The sequence below is a fragment of the Phycodurus eques genome, chromosome 4, assembly GCF_024500275.1.
Source record: "Phycodurus eques isolate BA_2022a chromosome 4, UOR_Pequ_1.1, whole genome shotgun sequence".
Taxonomy (NCBI): domain Eukaryota; kingdom Metazoa; phylum Chordata; class Actinopteri; order Syngnathiformes; family Syngnathidae; genus Phycodurus; species Phycodurus eques.
This window is the reverse complement of record NC_084528.1, coordinates 18,706,986-18,724,424: the sequence shown is the minus strand read 5'-3', so window position 1 is coordinate 18,724,424 and position 17,439 is coordinate 18,706,986. Positions and strand designations below refer to the sequence as shown.

Here is a 17,439-nt window from a genome sequence, read left to right as displayed (position 1 = left end):
CATGTAGAGTTTTCATATATTTAGAGACGCGTGAATAACAAAATATGCGCCATACAGCTGGAAGACAATGCATTTCAATAAGAGGTGGAGGCATGTACTATAATAATTACGGTAACAGCTGTGTTCGGCACGGAACCGTAATTATCACACAATAAAATCAACTATTGTTTTAAACTCTCAGTTATACAGTTTAATAGTAATTATGACGATATTAAGTATTATAACAAATATAATGACCTATTAATAACAAAATATGTGCGGTAAAACTTTGAAACAACGCCTTTACATTCAAGGCGGACGCGTGTATTGTACAATTTACGGTAAAATCTGCAAGCCAGTTGTGTTCACGGCCTTCCCACAATACAAGGCAGCGTCTCATGGTTCATTCAAGCCCAACACACAGTGTTTGACGGGCTAAAGCGACGTACACTCACTCCGAGCCGGTGGAATTACGGTGCCCGGTGGACCCACGCTTACTTACCGAACGTCGGCACCAGCTAGCTTGTCATGTCGGACGTCAGCGAAGTTTTGATGTCGGTTTTGTCCACAATTCGGGTACCGAAGCCCGGGGACCGCGTCCACAAAGATGAATGCGCCTTGTCATTTTCCTCCCCGGTGAGCAACAGCTCTCTCTTTCTTTTTCTAAGCATAGCGAACAGGACTGGACCGTTCCACTCTACCTGTCATCTCTATTTGGTTTTATTACGGCGGAACGTTGAAACATTGTAACGCTCGGTTTACCTTAAATGCCCCATTAACTAGCCAGTGAACGTTAAGCTAAGCTAATGGAGCGCCGTAGCGAAATTGGGAAACTTAGCTGCCTTAGCATGTTAGCTTGCATCTCCGCTATCACCCGGAATTCTCTCAAACTAACTAACTAACTAACTTTAAAGCTTTCTTTGCTGTATTTTCCACTTAGAAGCATTAACATGCAATTTTCACAGTTGTTTTTGTTTGTTTGTTTAGCTAGCTAGCATCGTGACAGGTTGGAAAGTTAGCGACATTGCTGCCAACTTCTCAACGTCTTTTGGTGATGGAGGAAGAGAGGACAGGTAGAAATGTGGGTCAGAGTGTCTGGAAAAATCTGTGGATTTTGTTTCCTAGGAAAGCGAAGGAGGCTTGTACGTGTGCATGAACAGCTTCCTGGGCTTTGGAAGCCAGTATGTGGACAGGCACCACGCTCGGGCTGGGCAGAGGGCTTACTTGCACATCACCAGGACTCGGAAGGCCAAGGTATTCATACATACATGCATACTTCCATGCCTGTTACTGTTTCTGTGGCACAATCGACCGTATGATCACCCAATTGTGTCTGGCAGAAGGAAGACGACAATAACTCTGGATCAGGACACCCGCCCAAGAAGAAGCCCACCAGATTGGCTATAGGTGAAACATGGAAGCATATTGACATGCATTACAGTGGTACTTTGAAGGTTGACACTCCAATTGTGTTGACAAAAAAACAACATCCCATACATCAAACCATTTTGTATAGTGTTTGGCTTTGAGCCTATCCCAGCTGACTTTGGGTGTGAGGTTAGGTACACGCTGGACTGGTCGCCAGTCAATCGCAGGACAGATAGAGACAAACAACAATTTACAGTCACACCGATGGGCAATTTAGAGTCTTCAATGAGCCTAACATGCATGTTTTTGTAACATTGGAGAATTGCTGTTGTGCCCTGAACAAAGAGCATGGATGGATTGAAACCCACAGCATCTGCCTGTGCGGCAGACGTGCTAACCACATGCCCTACCGTGCCACCTGTCATATTCAGTTTCATACTAGCCATCCATTTTCTGTACGAGTCCACATTAAGGTCACGGGTGAGCAGGAGCCTATCCAATGAACAAGCATTTCACTACTGGTTATCCCTGTATAATTGCTTATGTGACAAACTTGAAACTGAAGATCAAATTAAAGTCCTTTGTTGGCAAAAGGTAGTTCAATACCGGCCCATCAAGCTATAGAAACAGAAAACAGGAAATGGAAATCGAACAATATATTACCAATAACAGCATGACGCATCACATTGAAAACACATTTATCCACTTGACTACTGGTGATCATCTCCAGCTATTGTGACACAGAAGCACATTCACTCACATTCTTCTCTTAACGCACTTATTCTTTGGAAAACTGTCACAAAAAGGAAAAAGATAATGCAAAACACACACAATTAATCCCTTACTGGCTGACTGCTCCCGCGATATGATATTACTCATTGTGACATTTTTAAGCCATATTTTCTCCCCAAATTTTGTTGGAACTCAAAATCTCACAGAGGTATCACTGTAAATACAAGTGTTTATATACAGTATTTGCTGCTTATATGTTAATCTCTGGAGTTGATCATTTGTCATATTTCCGGCCTGCCCAGGGATTGAAGGTGGTTTTGATGTGGAGCAAGAGCACTATGAGGAAGAATACAAGGTTGTCATCTTTCCTGACAAACAGGAAGTCACAACAGAGGACCTTGGAGCCATGCCTGATGTCGTTAAAGAGCGGGTGAGTTATTTTTAAGTGCTGTCAATTGCAGGGCGCTGGAACGGATCAGTGATAGCTCAATTATTTTCAATGGGGATAACTGATTTGATAAATGAGTATAACGGACAACATGCGTATCCACTTTTTTGTGATTTATTCTTTTTTGGGGTGGTGTGCCGTGAGTTTTTCTAACGCAAAATATGTGTGAATGAATTAAAATTTGTCAGTCAAGGTGCCACTGTATATTAATATTGTGTCATTAATTATCCAGTCTGTTTTATTCCATGCCCTGCAAAGGTGTCCTTGTCCATGACGGGCATCATTGCCGCCGACTCAGTGTCTCACACCTTGCAAGTACAACAGTGGGACGGGGAGGTGAGACAGGAGTCACGATATGCGGCTGACCTCAAGCAGCTTGACAACGGCGTCAAGATCCCTCCCAGGTGAGCCTTGACGTAACCGTCATTACTGCCTGCCCATGTAGAGCATAACTTTCAATGTTGACCGTAATCATTTTCAGGATGGTACACCTCAGATTTGTTGTCAAAGCAATTGTTCCCATTTGAAATAATAGAAATTTAATCTGTACGTTCACCAGTCAAATTGTTGCCATGATAAAACTTGGCTATGGTGGTGGTACGAAAAAGCAAAATATTTTTTGAGGTGGTACTTGGTGAAAATGTTCGAGAATCACTGGAATAATGTGTTATTAATGTAATTATAATTAACAAACTAATTCATCCATCCATCCATTTTCTGTACCGCTTTATCCTCACAAGGGTCGCGGGCGTGCTGTAGCCTATCCCAGCTATCTTCGGGCGACAGGTGGGATACACCCTGAACTGGTCGCCAGCCAATCGCAGTAACAAACTAATTGTTTAATAAAACATAAAAAGTATCCATCATCCATATTCAGAGTAGCTTATCCTCTTCATTACTCTTTTATTAATTTAATTATATTTATTTTACATTTGTATTACTTTTATTTTATGTAATCAATTGTCAATCATTAAACTTTATTTTAATGATGAAGTAATTTAGATCCTGGGGAGTGGGTGGCATCCCCCTGGCTGGGTCCCCCCACCCCCAATTTCCACAAATAAGAACACGATTTGACTGTTGTACCGTTACTTGTGGTCAAATATCTAGACTGTCTAACTCAGGGGTGTCAAACTCATTTTAGTTTGCGGGCCACATCCAGACCAATTTGATCTCAAGTGGGCCAGACCAGTATGTCCGTGGCCTTATAACCTCTGAATAACAACACTTCAACTTTTTTCTACCATTTTTTTAGGGTGCACATAATTACAACTACATTTGGGAAAATATTCACATTAATTGATTATTATCTTGTTGCCAATATTGTTTCGAATCAAATGAGCAATCTCAAATGTCAAAACAAAAATTTTTGCAATTTCAACAATATTACACAGTGTTTTCATTTATAGTTGCAACTTAGAGATCACAGTAGATCTATAAACTGTATGTACCTGGCTTGCGACCAGTTCAGCGTGTACCCCGCCTCTAGCCAAAAGTCAGCTGGCATAGGCCCCAGCACACCCCTGACCCTCATGAAGATAACGGTCCAGAAGAGTAATGAATAAAATCATTTTAATTAGCAAATTTTAGTAATAAAAAAATAATAATAAAGCCGAACGGTCTCGATGTCATTACCAGATTACCAGATAACTAGCAACCCTTTACTGCTCAGTGACTGTTTTTTTTGTCAAGGTCTTTATGTTTCAAAAGTGTTCTCTGTCAATTGACTGTCTGTCGTACTAGAGCGGCTCCAACTACCGGAGACAGATTCCTTGTGTGTTTTATGGGCATACTTGGCAAATAAAGATGATTCTGAATAAATGTAACAAATCAGGACTCTTGATAATGTAAATGCTCAGTGCGCTGTCATAAACGACAGAATGTGCCGTCTCTAGTCTGATGCCCGGCCTGTACTTTGCCCGTGCCTATTTTAGAGAGATTTTTATCCAAATTGTTTGACATTTATGGTATTTGCAGCATTATGGGCTAGTGCTAGTGAGGTCCAGCGCTATAGAAAATGAATGGAATTTTGACTTTCCATCCAGTGTGTAATAAATAATTATTTCTCATGTCGTTTAATTACATCTTTCTGACTCCAATTGTAAGATTTGTGTAGACATGGCCTTTTAGCTGTGCTAGAGTACAGTTCTCTGTCATCATGTGGGTCCCTCCACGCTATAGTGGCTGGCGGTGTGAAGTGTGCGGTCTCCAGGAAAATCTCTGGATGAACCTGACGGACGGCAAGGTGCTTTGCGGTCGCAAGTACTTTGATGGATCGGGCGGCAACAACCACGCCCTGCTCTACTTCCAGGAGACGGGATACCCGCTGGCGGTCAAACTTGGAACCATCACCCCCGACGGAGCAGGTAAAATGATGCAGTTCAAAAGAATTAATTCGGGAAATGTGGCTTTACTGAATTATTTTGCAGATGTTTATTCTTACGATGAGGATGACATGGTGCTAGACTTCCAAGTTACCAGAGCACCTTTCTCACTTTGGCATCGACATGATGACTATGGAGAAAGTAAGTACAGTACACATACTGTAAGTGTAAGGTTATCAGTGTTCTTTGAATGTTCATCTTAGTCTGTTGTTGCTCAATCTGAGCTTTCTCACGTACCTGTGCCTTCGCAGACTGAGCGGACCATGACAGAGCTGGAGATTGCCGTGAACCAGCGCGTCGGGGAGTGGGAGGTCATCCAAGAGTCCGGGACCACCCTGCGTCCGCTGTTTGGCCCCAGCCTGACTGGCATGAAGAACCTGGGCAATAGCTGCTACCTCAACTCTGTCATGCAAGTGCTCTTCACCGTTCCAGACTTCCAGAGCAAGTTAGTATCCATCCTTTTCCTTTTTGTGTTTGTCTTGGTTAATTTATCATTGACGCTGTGCAGCAGCAGAGACTTTTTTTTTGGAAAGCCAATCAAAAAAAAAATCTCAAAATACCATTGGTTCTACATCCTGTTTAAATTCTATCTATGTTTATGTTCAATGTAAAATTCTAAACAGCTGCATGTACTTGACATTTAGTGGTAGTCAAGTAACTTGATTACCAAAAATATCAAGCTGTAGAATGTTTTCACAATAATATATAAAAACAAAATGGCTTCGTGGCTAATTTGAAGTGTTACCAATGCAGTTGATGGCCTGCATATTATATTTCATGAAGCATTGTCCACGCCTCAATTAATCACCAGGTGTATTGTCCACTTAAAGACCTCAAGAGGCTTGCTCCAGAAAAACAAAACAACCTGTGATGATACTTAGCTTCTGTAATTATCTTTACTATACCTTTCCTGGTAGACGTAACCAAATTAATAGTGATTTAAAAAATATATATATCATCAATGTATGTAAGAACAAAATATATTATGGAATTAATATAGATTTAATTATCCATTTGTACACACACGCTACATTTTTGACAGTATTCCTTTAAATTTCACTCATGTGTTGCGCTACAAATATTTAGAGTATTTTGCTAATTATCACTTCGGTTAATCGAGTAATCGTTTTAAAACAGATTTTGCTATATTAACCAACAATACCCATACAAAATGTGCACATGATGCAGGTATTCTTTTTGTCCGCTTGAGGTCGCCATCCTCACATTCTACTCTGTAGATTCCATGCCTTTGAATGTGTGTGGCTTAAAAAGGCGGGGCCTGGTGAGAGACGTGTCAGTCAGAAAAAGAGAGTGTAGTTACCTGTTATTTTGTTTTGAGTTTGAGTAATTTGAGGTATTCGTTGAATTGTTTCAGCCCTACTTGAGTACCACTATTTGTTACAAAACTATAAAATTATCATTCGATTGGAGAAAAGTTAGTAGTAGTTATCCTCAAATAAACCAATTGCTCCAAATAAAATTCCTGGTACTAAGTAGAAATTTCAAATCAGTAGCTTGAAAAACTGTTACCAACCATTATTAGCAATTGGGTTACTTACTCTATTACTTGTATGGTGCATGTACCGGTACATAATATATATTAACAGCATGTTTGTTTGTATACATTGTGTCAGTGTAAATCTTATTTTAGCAGTACATTTGAGATGATTATGTATCATTTTAGTCAGTGTTAATAGTTATGAATGTAATAGTAATAATATAATATAACTACTCCTGTGTTGCAAACCAGGTATGTGTCTAACATCGACAAAATTATTGACGAGGCCCCAAGTGACCCCACTCAAGACTTCAAAACCCAAGTGTAAGTGTCTCTTCTGAGTATCTGTGTGATACCCGATTCAGCTTGTCAGTGTCGCTGTCTGTGCGGTGATGTTGTAATTGGTCGTCTCCCACAGAGCCAAACTGGGCTACGGCCTGTTGTCAGGTGAATATTCCAAACCAGCACCGGATCCTGTGGATGAAAATAGTGCAGCTGAGGCCAAGGTAAGGGGGATGGTAGTTTGGCGTTGTCTTTTTGAGCATGCATTTTCAATTATTTTTTCACAGGATTACCAAATCGGCATAGCACCAAGAATGTTCAAAGCACTTGTTGGGCGAGGCCACATGGAGTTCTCTACCAATCGACAGCAAGATGCTCAGGAATTTCTATTGCACTTCATAAACATGGTGGAGGTAATGTTGAACACACCGCTACTTCTCCAGCTTAGTCATCTGCCTCCCCCTATCTTATTACTTCCTTTCATCTGCAGAGAAACTGTCGCTCGGGGCCTAACCCTTCTGAAGCCTTCAGGTTCTTGGTGGAGGAGAGGATTGTGTGTCAGCAGTCCCAGAAGGCCAAGTACACACAGCGAGTGGATTACATCATTCAGCTGCCTGTGCCCATGGACCAGGCCATCAACAAAGGTGAGTGGGCTGATGGGAATATGATCTTTTTACCAAATGTCCTTGTTTCTTGTTTGTGTTTCATGTGATTTTCAATGTATGTATGTGTACATGCAGGTGGCACGTTTTATTTTCCTTTCTTGTTTTGGTTGTTTAATGTTTGTCTCTCTGTGGCATCTTATGTCATGTTTTTGTTTCTTTTAATTTTTAGATGATTTTTTTAGATATGCTTTTATTTTCATGTGGTTCTATCATTGATTTTTGTAAATTCTTGCTTCAATTGAGTATTTAACGTTAGCATAATTTAATAAACTCAAAATCAAGGAGACAGATTAAATTGGGTGATTAATGAAGTTAATCGACAAATTCAAGTTTGTCAGTATGATTTTTATTTTTATTTTTTTTGAAGTCTTCTCCACTAGATGTATAGCCATAAAAAAAGCTACGGTGTTGGGATACTTTTATTCAAATAAAAAGTAATATAATGGACACAATTTGGATGGTTTTTTTTTTCCTAATGAATTGCTGAGATATTGGATCGAGACTTTGTATTGGCAGATACTCAAAATGTGTTTATTGACATGGTGGAATATTTTTGTTTTACCTTAACTTTATTTTTTAGAAAGGTATGTGCGTCAAAGCAACAAATATTTCATGGGCTTCCCCTTGCCTTACCTGTGCATCTCTACATGAGAAAAGCGGGTGACAGAGCTGGTTGTTGTTATGTTTTGACAAAAGGAACATTTCTTAGAGGAAACACTTATTTTCACAGTGTAAATAAAATAAGTACTATTTCTATTATTTCTCTTGTTGATACAAGTTAATATTTTGTAAAAATGTTTTAACGCTTGTTTTGTATCAGGAGGAATAAAGCAAATCCGAGAGAATAGAAAATAGGAATAATGTGATTAATATTGGAAGTCGTATCTTTGCAAAAACAAATCTGAGATTTTATTTTGAGGCCATATCGCCCAATATTAAGTATTTTTGTCAAGTCAGTTTTCAGGGTGAGAGTATTATTATTTTATAACTTCCGCCCAACAGATGAACTGCAGGAGGCGGAGCGCCAACGTGAGAACGGTGACTCGACAGCCACGCCCGTGCGAGCACAAATTCCCTTTGCGGTTTGCATGGCGGCCCTCAGCGAACCTGAACTCCTTACGGACTTCTGGAGCTCAGCTGTGCAGACCAAGACTACTGCCACCAAGTATGCGCATACTGATAAGATTAGCATTCAGAATGATTGTTTTTATCAATCTGATTTCTTCCATCAGAACAACCCGCTTTGCCTCATTCCCTGACCACCTGGTTATCCAGATTAAGAAGTTCACATTTGGCCTTGACTGGGTCCCCAAGAAACTGGGTGAGCAAAGCTATCACTTGTTTGGGAAGGATACTTACTCCTCCTATTGCTAAAATTGACTTGTATATGTGTGCAAAAAATGTTATGGGGAGTAGGGAGCGTTACTTTACAAATGTATTTCAATATAATTACTCTTTTAAAAAAAAAAAAAATTTTTATTCAGTATTATAATCAGAGATGGGTACTAATGCACTACGTTTAGTCCGTTACATGTACTCAAGTAACATTTTGGATAAATTGTAATTGTCACAATAAATCCACAATAAAAGGCCAAGGGAGCAGCTCATTTTGCTGAGTATCTTGAGTCGTGGTGGTGTGCCCACTATCTCTATCCATCTGTCTTGTTTTAAATGTAAAAAAGTGTATATGTTATCGTAAAAAAGCATTGAAATTGTAATCGTTTGAAATCGTCCCAATTTTTAGTAACTGTACCTGTAATCTTATTACCGTTACTTGCATTCTGTTACACTCCAAGCCTGTTATTATATCAGCTAAAATACATTAAGTGTAGTATATAAAAAGTTAAGGGTTCTGAAATGTGTCTCCTGTGATAAACGGGGCTTCACTGTAACGTGGCCTTAGAAGGAATTTCACTGATGTTTTCTGTGCAGATGTGAGCATTGACGTCCCCGACACTCTGGATCTGAGTGCACTTCGTGCGTCAGGGCAGCAGCCGGGAGAGGAGCTCTTACCAGAGGTGGCTCCGCCCCCACTCATGACCCCTGATGTGGAGGTCAAAGGTATCCTGGGCTCCCACGGCAACGAGGAGGACGACTCTCTCTACTCCCCACTGCTGTGTCAGTCTGTCTGTGCATTTCTGCTCCTTTCCTCCCTCTCATAAGCATCCACTCGTCTTTTCCTCCTTTTCTTGCTTTTCTGCCTTTGACGTCCTCATGTTGCCTTAGTTATGCACTTTTACATCATTTGTTTTCTGATTCATCATATTTCCTCAAATAGTGGCCTTCCTTCTACAGCAATGTCAGCCATGTTATTCATTCCATTTTCTGTAGAGCATGTCCTCATTATATATTTATATATTGTGGTTCCTTGACTTTCGAGTTTAATTCATTACGTGACCATGCTCATAACGCTCCTATCGCCAATAGTTTTTCTCATCGAATTGAATGGAAATGCCACTAATCCATTCGAGCCTCCCCCCAAACATTTTACGTTTTTATTAGGGGAAAAAATGCACTCAATATTATTGTACTTTATAAAATAATTCAGTAATGACATAATTACAAACACTTATTGCCACATTTTGTGCTTCAATTCAATGAACATTGTGCTGCTCCTTCTGATGTGTGCACCATGGCCACCAGAGAGCAGTAAAACAGACATACTGCTATTAGACGGTCACAGCTTCTCAGTAAAAGACAGTAATATAAGTCGTTCGTCTGAGCATGCACGCAGGATAAAGGCGGTTAATGTAAGAAACCCATCTAGAGGCTTGATGATGATATGGGAAAGGCTGGAGGAAACCTATGGCTTACCTGAAGCCATTCAACACACACTTCTCAGAGCTAGAGAATTTTGTGAGGCTTTTATACAAAGACCCACATAAACTCACTCAGCTTGCAGACCTGTTGATGGAGGTGGAAACTGCAAAGTTGGAGGGATTCCTGATTGGGCTTTCATACCCATTTACATCCCGTGGAGTCTGCCCAATCATGAGACGCTCCCATTCGGCACACAGCAAAAGTGGGAATCAGTTGACGAAGTTACTTCCTAAGTATATGTTGCAACACAATGTTCCTTTCCCCCCTTTCAGTGTGTTTGTGGACTTAATCCGAACTGAGGCTAGAATACAAACAGACCCCAGCTTGTGGGCCAGTGGGTTCGTGATCAAATCAGTGGATGAGATTTGTCTACCACTTCCAACACTTTTTGAATGTAACCAGATCCCAAGTAACTGTTCTGAGATCCCGACTTGAAATGTTGCTCTTCATCATAGCAATCTGAAATGCATCACCGGAGAGATTCCTCCCTTTGTTTCAGAGGCCAAAATCCTTCTACTATTGGGAAGCGAGATTTGGAGAGTGCATAAAGTGTGTGATCAGGTTAATGATCCCCATGATGCACCTTTGCTCTAAAAGTTGACTTATGGTGGGTCATTGTTGGTTAGGTGAGTCTTGGGGGAACACGCAGACCATCTCAGGTGAATGCCTACAAGACCTCTGTCTTGGAAACTGTCCGGACTACTTACTTGGTCCAAGTAAAGGAGAAGCTCCTCATTAAGAACCTCACTACACGTCACACATTTCATTGTGGGACAGTCAGTCTTCCATCAGTCACCCAATGACCACCAACTTCCGCCACCTATGGAAGATTTGAGTTTCCTTCAGTTAATGGAAGACGAGTGCTATCAGGATAGCTCTACCAGCTGGGTTGCGCCTCTGCCTTTCTGTTCCCCTTGACAACGGCTACCCAGTAACAGAGACTATGCTTACCGTCGCCTCTCTCCACTTTGCCGAATTATAGAAAAGCGGGCAACGATGAAGGCAGTACTTGGAGTTTTAAAAATCAAATGTGGCCCTTGAGCACAAATGTTTGCAGACCCTTGCATTAGGCTTTCTTATATGATTGCTCAGCAATTTTGCGCCCATATATATGTTAGTTTTTTGCTGCTTTAGCTACATTTCTCCGCGAAAGTCCCAATAGTGTAATATAATTGTAAAATTGATTAATATCGTCCTAAAAATGCCCTTTCTGAACTTGAGTGAATAATCATTTTTGCCCACCAAATGAGGAAATATGCTGTAACACTTTCATTTGATTCATTTTTTTATCCAGTTTTGCTCTCTGAACAGTGAATTTGTCCAAGTAATTCAGCCTTTTAACAATCTTCAGCTCCGGTCCTCGACGACTGCACAGTTTCGCAGCTGTGTGACATGGGCTTCCCCTTGGAAGCGTGCAGGAAAGCCGTGTACTACACTGGGAACACTGGCATCGACTCTGCCATGAACTGGGTGATGGGCCACATGGATGATTCAGGTGTGCTGAACAGTCAGTGGATTTCAGTCCCGTTTGAGCGCTTGCTTCTCTCAAGCCATGTTGTGTTATCCTTTTTGGTTGGCCGCAGACTTCTCTACCCCCTTGGTATTGCCCGGCTGTAGTGGCGGGACCACGCCGACGATGGAGAGCGTCTCAGAGGAACACCTGGCAACCATCGTCTCTATGGGCTTCAGCCGAGAACAAGCCACCAAAGCACTTCGAGCAACGGTTAGAGGCTCGGTCGATCCATTCACACACTAATACGTTTATACACAACATTGGGTGTACCCGCACAAGCTTATGAATGTTGCATAGTTTCAATAAATAACCAAAAATAGTGTTCTCCAGCTATGTCATGTTTTTTAAGGAATAATTTCAGGGCTCAAAATGTTTTTTTTTCCTTTGAGGAGAAGTTTTGCTCATCAGTTCTTCATTTGAGGAGCAAGTTTCTAAATTTGAGAAGCAATTTTTTTGCATGTTAATCACAGAGACCCGAAGACAATATAACGCGGGGTTGAATGTGCAGGAGGCGCTATTGAATATTTTAGTATTTGATTAGCCTACTGAAAATTCTATCGAATCGAATATTTGGATAAGCTATATTTTTCCAAGGTTTAAGAGCTATAATGACTACAAAACAGAAAATAAGACCCTTTACTTAACGAATGACCAATTGTTTTCTTTTTTTATATACACTGGTGTGAAAAAGTGTTTGCCCCCTTCTTGGGTTCCCATTTTTCTGCATGTTTGTCACACTTAAATGTTTCCCATCATAAAACAAATTTTAATATTAGTCAAAGACAATACAACTGAACACAAAATGCAATTTTAAAATGTTTTTTATTAAGGGAGAAAAAAAATACAAACCTACATGGCTTAATATTGCCGATTTAAATTTGTTTGATGGGAAACATGACAAACATGCAAAAAAATAATAATTTGATATATACAAAATCAGGAAGGGGGGAAACACTTTTTCACACCTGTAATCAACAGTTTTATTTCTTAAATTCACATTGTTCATGAATAATAAGGCATTAAAAAAGACATTAACATCCTTTGTACAACATGACTTAAGCAGCTAGCATTTTAGTATATGACATAATACAGTATATTCATGGCTGGGCTTTTATGATTTTAGAACAACTGAGAAGGAATAAGACATTCTTTATGCGACTAGAAGTTTTGGAAGTCTTTAATTTGTTCATATTAAAATAAAGAAACCACCAAAACCCTTCAATGTTTAGGTACATGATCCATTTTAGTCTTATTCCTTTGACTCAAAGTGTAACCACTTACAGATCAGATGGTAGTTTTCTGGCCATATGTAACACTGACTACACTGAGCAAACTTACATCTTGAATGAAGTAACGTACTGTTTGCTTATCCTGTACTTGTGAAGTTGTCACCTTCGTAACAAACAAGCCATTGTTTACGCACGTAAATATGACACCTTCCTAGCTGAGCTCATATGTGACGACAATCTTGTTTTGAACTACAGTATTTGCGATTTGTTTTATCAAGTGGTTGTTCGATGTGCGTCTGTCACACGGCTGATTAAATGTAGCGCACAGGTATACACACCCAGTCGGAATCGATCACTTCACATGTAAACAGTTGACCAGAGATTTTCAATCGGAATGGCAAAAAGGTATCCGTAGAAACCCGGCAAAAGCGCTACATTACCTTGTTTCATGTCAAACGCAGCTCACATACTGGGCGTCTTTGGCAGAGATAAAGGTTTTTAAAGCGCTTGCACGTCTCAGGTGCTCACCTTGCATTTCAGTATGCAAAGCGCCTACACTTTTTCCATTTTCTATCGTTTGCTCTCATATTTTTTTAAAAATCAATTCAGCTTCATGCACCACAACAACCGAGCTTTGCTTCACTTCTGCCTTTTCAGTGACAACATAATCGCGTTGTTGTTACACGTCTTGCTCCAATATTACTGGCTCCAGGACACACGTGAAGCTTTTTTGGGACAGTCTCCGTGGTTTAATTGGCTATATGCGGAACGTCATGTGACCAATGCGGAAAAACAACAATCTCAACAATTTGAATGTATGAGGCACAAAGTGAAAATTTTGACCCACTTAATTTTTGCCTTGCATTTTTCTTTATGTATTTATTTATTTTAAAAATATATATTTTGAACAGTATTATCACTGTAAACTAAACGGGGGTTCAGTGCATTATATGCTTCAGTACATTTCCACACCACTGCTAGTGCAGTCATAAAAATATAAAATAATAATGGTGATGATAATAAGAATAAATAAATAATGAATAACATAAACAATACCGACCAAAAACATGCATTAATTTGAGACTCTAAATTGCCCATAGGTGTGACTGTGAGTGCTTGTTGTTTGTTTGTATGTGCCCTGCGATTGGCTGGGAACCAGTTCAGGGTGTACCCCGCCACCTGCCTGATGACAGCTGGGAAAGGCTCCAGCACGCCCACGACCCTAGTGAGGAGAAGCGGCTCAGATAATGGATGGATGGATGGATGGATTACATTACATTGTGATGGTGCACTTAATACTGTGACTTATCTGACTGATTAATTGGATTTTTAACCTACCTACCACATTGTTTTGTGTGCACAACGCAGGTGACAGCAAAGGTTTATTATAATGTGGCGGTACATCTACATTTTTTAAATTTTATTTCAGTCATTCAGTTCAAAAGGTGAAACATACATTTTACAAAGATCCCAAACCTCTGCTATTTAGCCGAATTTCGCTGTTTATGAATTTTTTTTTATTTTTATTTTTTTAAATTTTTTTTTTTTTAATCTGCACAAACAAGCAGAGCGGATTGGTGAGACGGCTTGAGACACTCTGTGTCCTCAGTCCTACCTCCACCACAAATGCAATAGTGTGTATGTCGGCGTTGATGCATATCTGTATATAGCATTTATGTTTTATTCCTTTTGTTCTATTATAAACAGTACTTTTCATGCATGAAAAGTGCTATCAATAAAGTTTTGATTAACTTATAAATAGCATCAGCAGGACTTGAGAAATGTGTACTGAAATTTATCCCAATGTATTTTTTTTCCTAACAACTTGTTTCAAAAAAATATGACAGGACAGCAAAATATGAAAGTAACCTAATGTCAAATTTACCATGCATTCACTTGTTGTCCTTTAGAGCAATACTCTGGAGCGAGCCGTGGACTGGATTTTCTCACACCTGGACGACCTGGAGTCCATGGAGGTGTCAGAGGGAGGCCGCTCGGCTGCCGAGAGCGAGGTCGCTCGGGAGCCTCCTCCCGGGCCTTGCGTCAGAGACGGACCAGGCAGTGAGTCCCGATTGGGAGGGTCAGGGAGAACGAGGGCGCTCTAGCCGAGGAACGTGAGAGCCCCTTGTGGAAGTATTGTCTCAGGGTTACATGTTCTCTGTGATCTGTCCAGAATATGAACTGTTTGCCTTCATCAGCCACATGGGCACGAGCACAATGTGTGGCCACTACGTCTGTCACATCAAGAAGGATCAGCAGTAAGTGTACTTGTATTATCTCACTCACTTATCTTGGCATCTCTTTCGTGGTTCACATTCTAGCACCCACATGGACAGTGAACACCCACATATTCGCAATTCAGTATTTTCACATTTGCACATTTTATTTTTGCAACCTCACTGAATAACGCTCAGGCCAAAGCAACAAATGTCATCCACAAAAGGTCCATGTACCTGTATGCTCTTTGTCCTCTATAATAACACAATTTGGCGCACTCAGAGAACGACTAGTGCGCACTAGTAGAGCAATTGTGTGTTACAAGTCATGTTTTTTCTACTCAGAGTGCCACTTTTTACTTACTACTACACAATTAAACCTTACTGTTGAGCTGCACTAGTAACAGTACTAGGCCCAACTAGTAAACAGTTGCCGTGCACCAGTAACCTCCTGAACCCTGCTAGTAGCACCAAAATGACCACTAGTAGTTTTGCCCTCACTTGTAATGTAGTTATTCTACTAGTATGCCAAAGTTGTCCTAATAGCATGTAGAAAGGTCAGGAGGGAAAAAAAAGGTTACTTGTAAGACACAGTCATTCTACTCGTGCTCTAAATTGTCTTACTCGTGAGGACAAATAGTGTACTAGTACATGGACCTTAAGCTGCATATCAAGGATACTGAATAAACACTCAAATGGCTTTCCATACCATTTCAAAGTTCATTTTCTGTGTTTTATTCCTTCTCAGTACCTGCAGAAGGCGCTGTTTCTCCATGTAAAAACTATAGCAATGTTAATAAGGTCACTCAAAAGACTTAAACCATATCGACTGACTCATTCTAAAATGTTATTTTATTAAAGTCTACCTGTTTTTTTCTTTTTTTAAAATATTAAATTTTATAGAAAGAACCTACAAAGATGTGTGAGTCATCTTCAATGTCCAGAAATTGAGGGTCTTCGTCAAAGACCACAACTTTAACATTTAATTTTTTGTTAATTAGTTAGTTAGTTTGTCAATAGAGCCCCCCATTGTCATGTGTGTTTTATGTGTGCCTAAAATCCAAGGACAATGCATTTATTTTATTCTATTAAAAAATATTGTTTATTTCATATTTAATTTTTATTGTATTTCATTGAGAGAGTTTTAAGCCAACCTTCCATTTTCCCATTGTCTTTCTCATGAGGCTCATCTTTCAAAAGACCACATATTTCTTTTATTTTAATATTCTAGTATTTTATAAATATTAGTCTTTAGTATATATTTATTATTTTATAAAAAAGAACATCCCATTTTCCAATTGTCTGTTTTTCACAGAAGGAGGGCTATCTGAAGTTATTTAAAAAAAAAATGGCATGAGGGTCATCTAAGACCACAAATACATTTATTTTAATAGTATTTTATAAAGATTCATGTGTATTTTTTAATTTGTTTTATCATTTATTTATTTAATAAAAAGAACCTCCCATTTTCCAATTACAATGTATGTATTGCAGGGGAGACAAATTTAAAGATTATTACTTTTTTGTCAAGAAACCACACTCTTATTTTGACGTGTGTGTGTGTGTGTGTGTGACAGGTGGGTCATCTTCAATGACCAGAAGGTGTGCGCCTCCGAGAAACCCCCCAAGGACCTGGGGTACCTCTACTTCTACCGGCGGATGTCTGAATGAGACTGAGGGTGCTCCTGTAGCACTTTTTGGGGGGGTGAAAGTGGCGAGTGTGGATCCTAACACACACACACACACACACACACACGCAGCTTTTATTACCGCACACACTTACCTACAAGCTCTTTGAAAGAAAGACCCTGACCCATGTCATAATTGTAAATACTCTTTCTTGACTGCTCACTATTTGGCTGAGTTTTTTTTTCTTTTTTTTCTTTTTTTCTTTAGTCCATGTTTTCAAAAGTAAATCCTCCATGAAACAAACTCTCACATAAGGCCTCACTTAGCCTCTAATATTCCATATCTTCTGTTGGTTTACATTGCATGACTTCCCCCTTGAAAAGTACAGCACACTTCCTTCCAACCCTGCCCTCTCCTTCTCACAATTGGACGTCACTTTAGCCAAGTCAGCCTCCAAGTTATTCATTCATTCAGAGCGTTGAGCTCATGTCCGCTCCAGTGAGTGCTGTGAAAGAAAATAAAAACACCAAATCAACCTTGAGCCTATATCATGTTTTTGTGTTTTATTCAATTTATATATTTTAGCCTCCCAGTCCTATGAAGTAATGTGAATGTGGTGGAGACATTTATCACACTTAAGATTTGTGCAGAATCTCAGCTCAGTTGTTTACAAAAG

General features: G+C 39.8%; 1 protein-coding gene across 1 annotated transcript; it reads left to right on the top strand.

The window, feature by feature from the left end:
* The first annotated feature begins 352 nt into the window (after positions 1 to 352).
* Positions 353 to 17,303, top strand: usp5 (ubiquitin specific peptidase 5 (isopeptidase T)). The gene is given in 21 exon segments (XM_061674378.1): positions 353 to 615; positions 1,105 to 1,233; positions 1,320 to 1,386; positions 2,382 to 2,509; positions 2,786 to 2,931; positions 4,709 to 4,893; positions 4,957 to 4,994; positions 4,996 to 5,052; positions 5,163 to 5,356; positions 6,662 to 6,733; positions 6,828 to 6,915; positions 6,979 to 7,104; positions 7,182 to 7,335; positions 8,359 to 8,521; positions 8,589 to 8,677; positions 9,289 to 9,474; positions 11,528 to 11,671; positions 11,760 to 11,899; positions 14,829 to 14,979; positions 15,092 to 15,176; positions 16,712 to 17,303. Coding segments are annotated over 21 exon segments (2,544 nt in total). The 5' UTR covers positions 353 to 507; the 3' UTR covers positions 16,806 to 17,303.
* Positions 17,304 to 17,439: the final 136 nt, after the last annotated feature.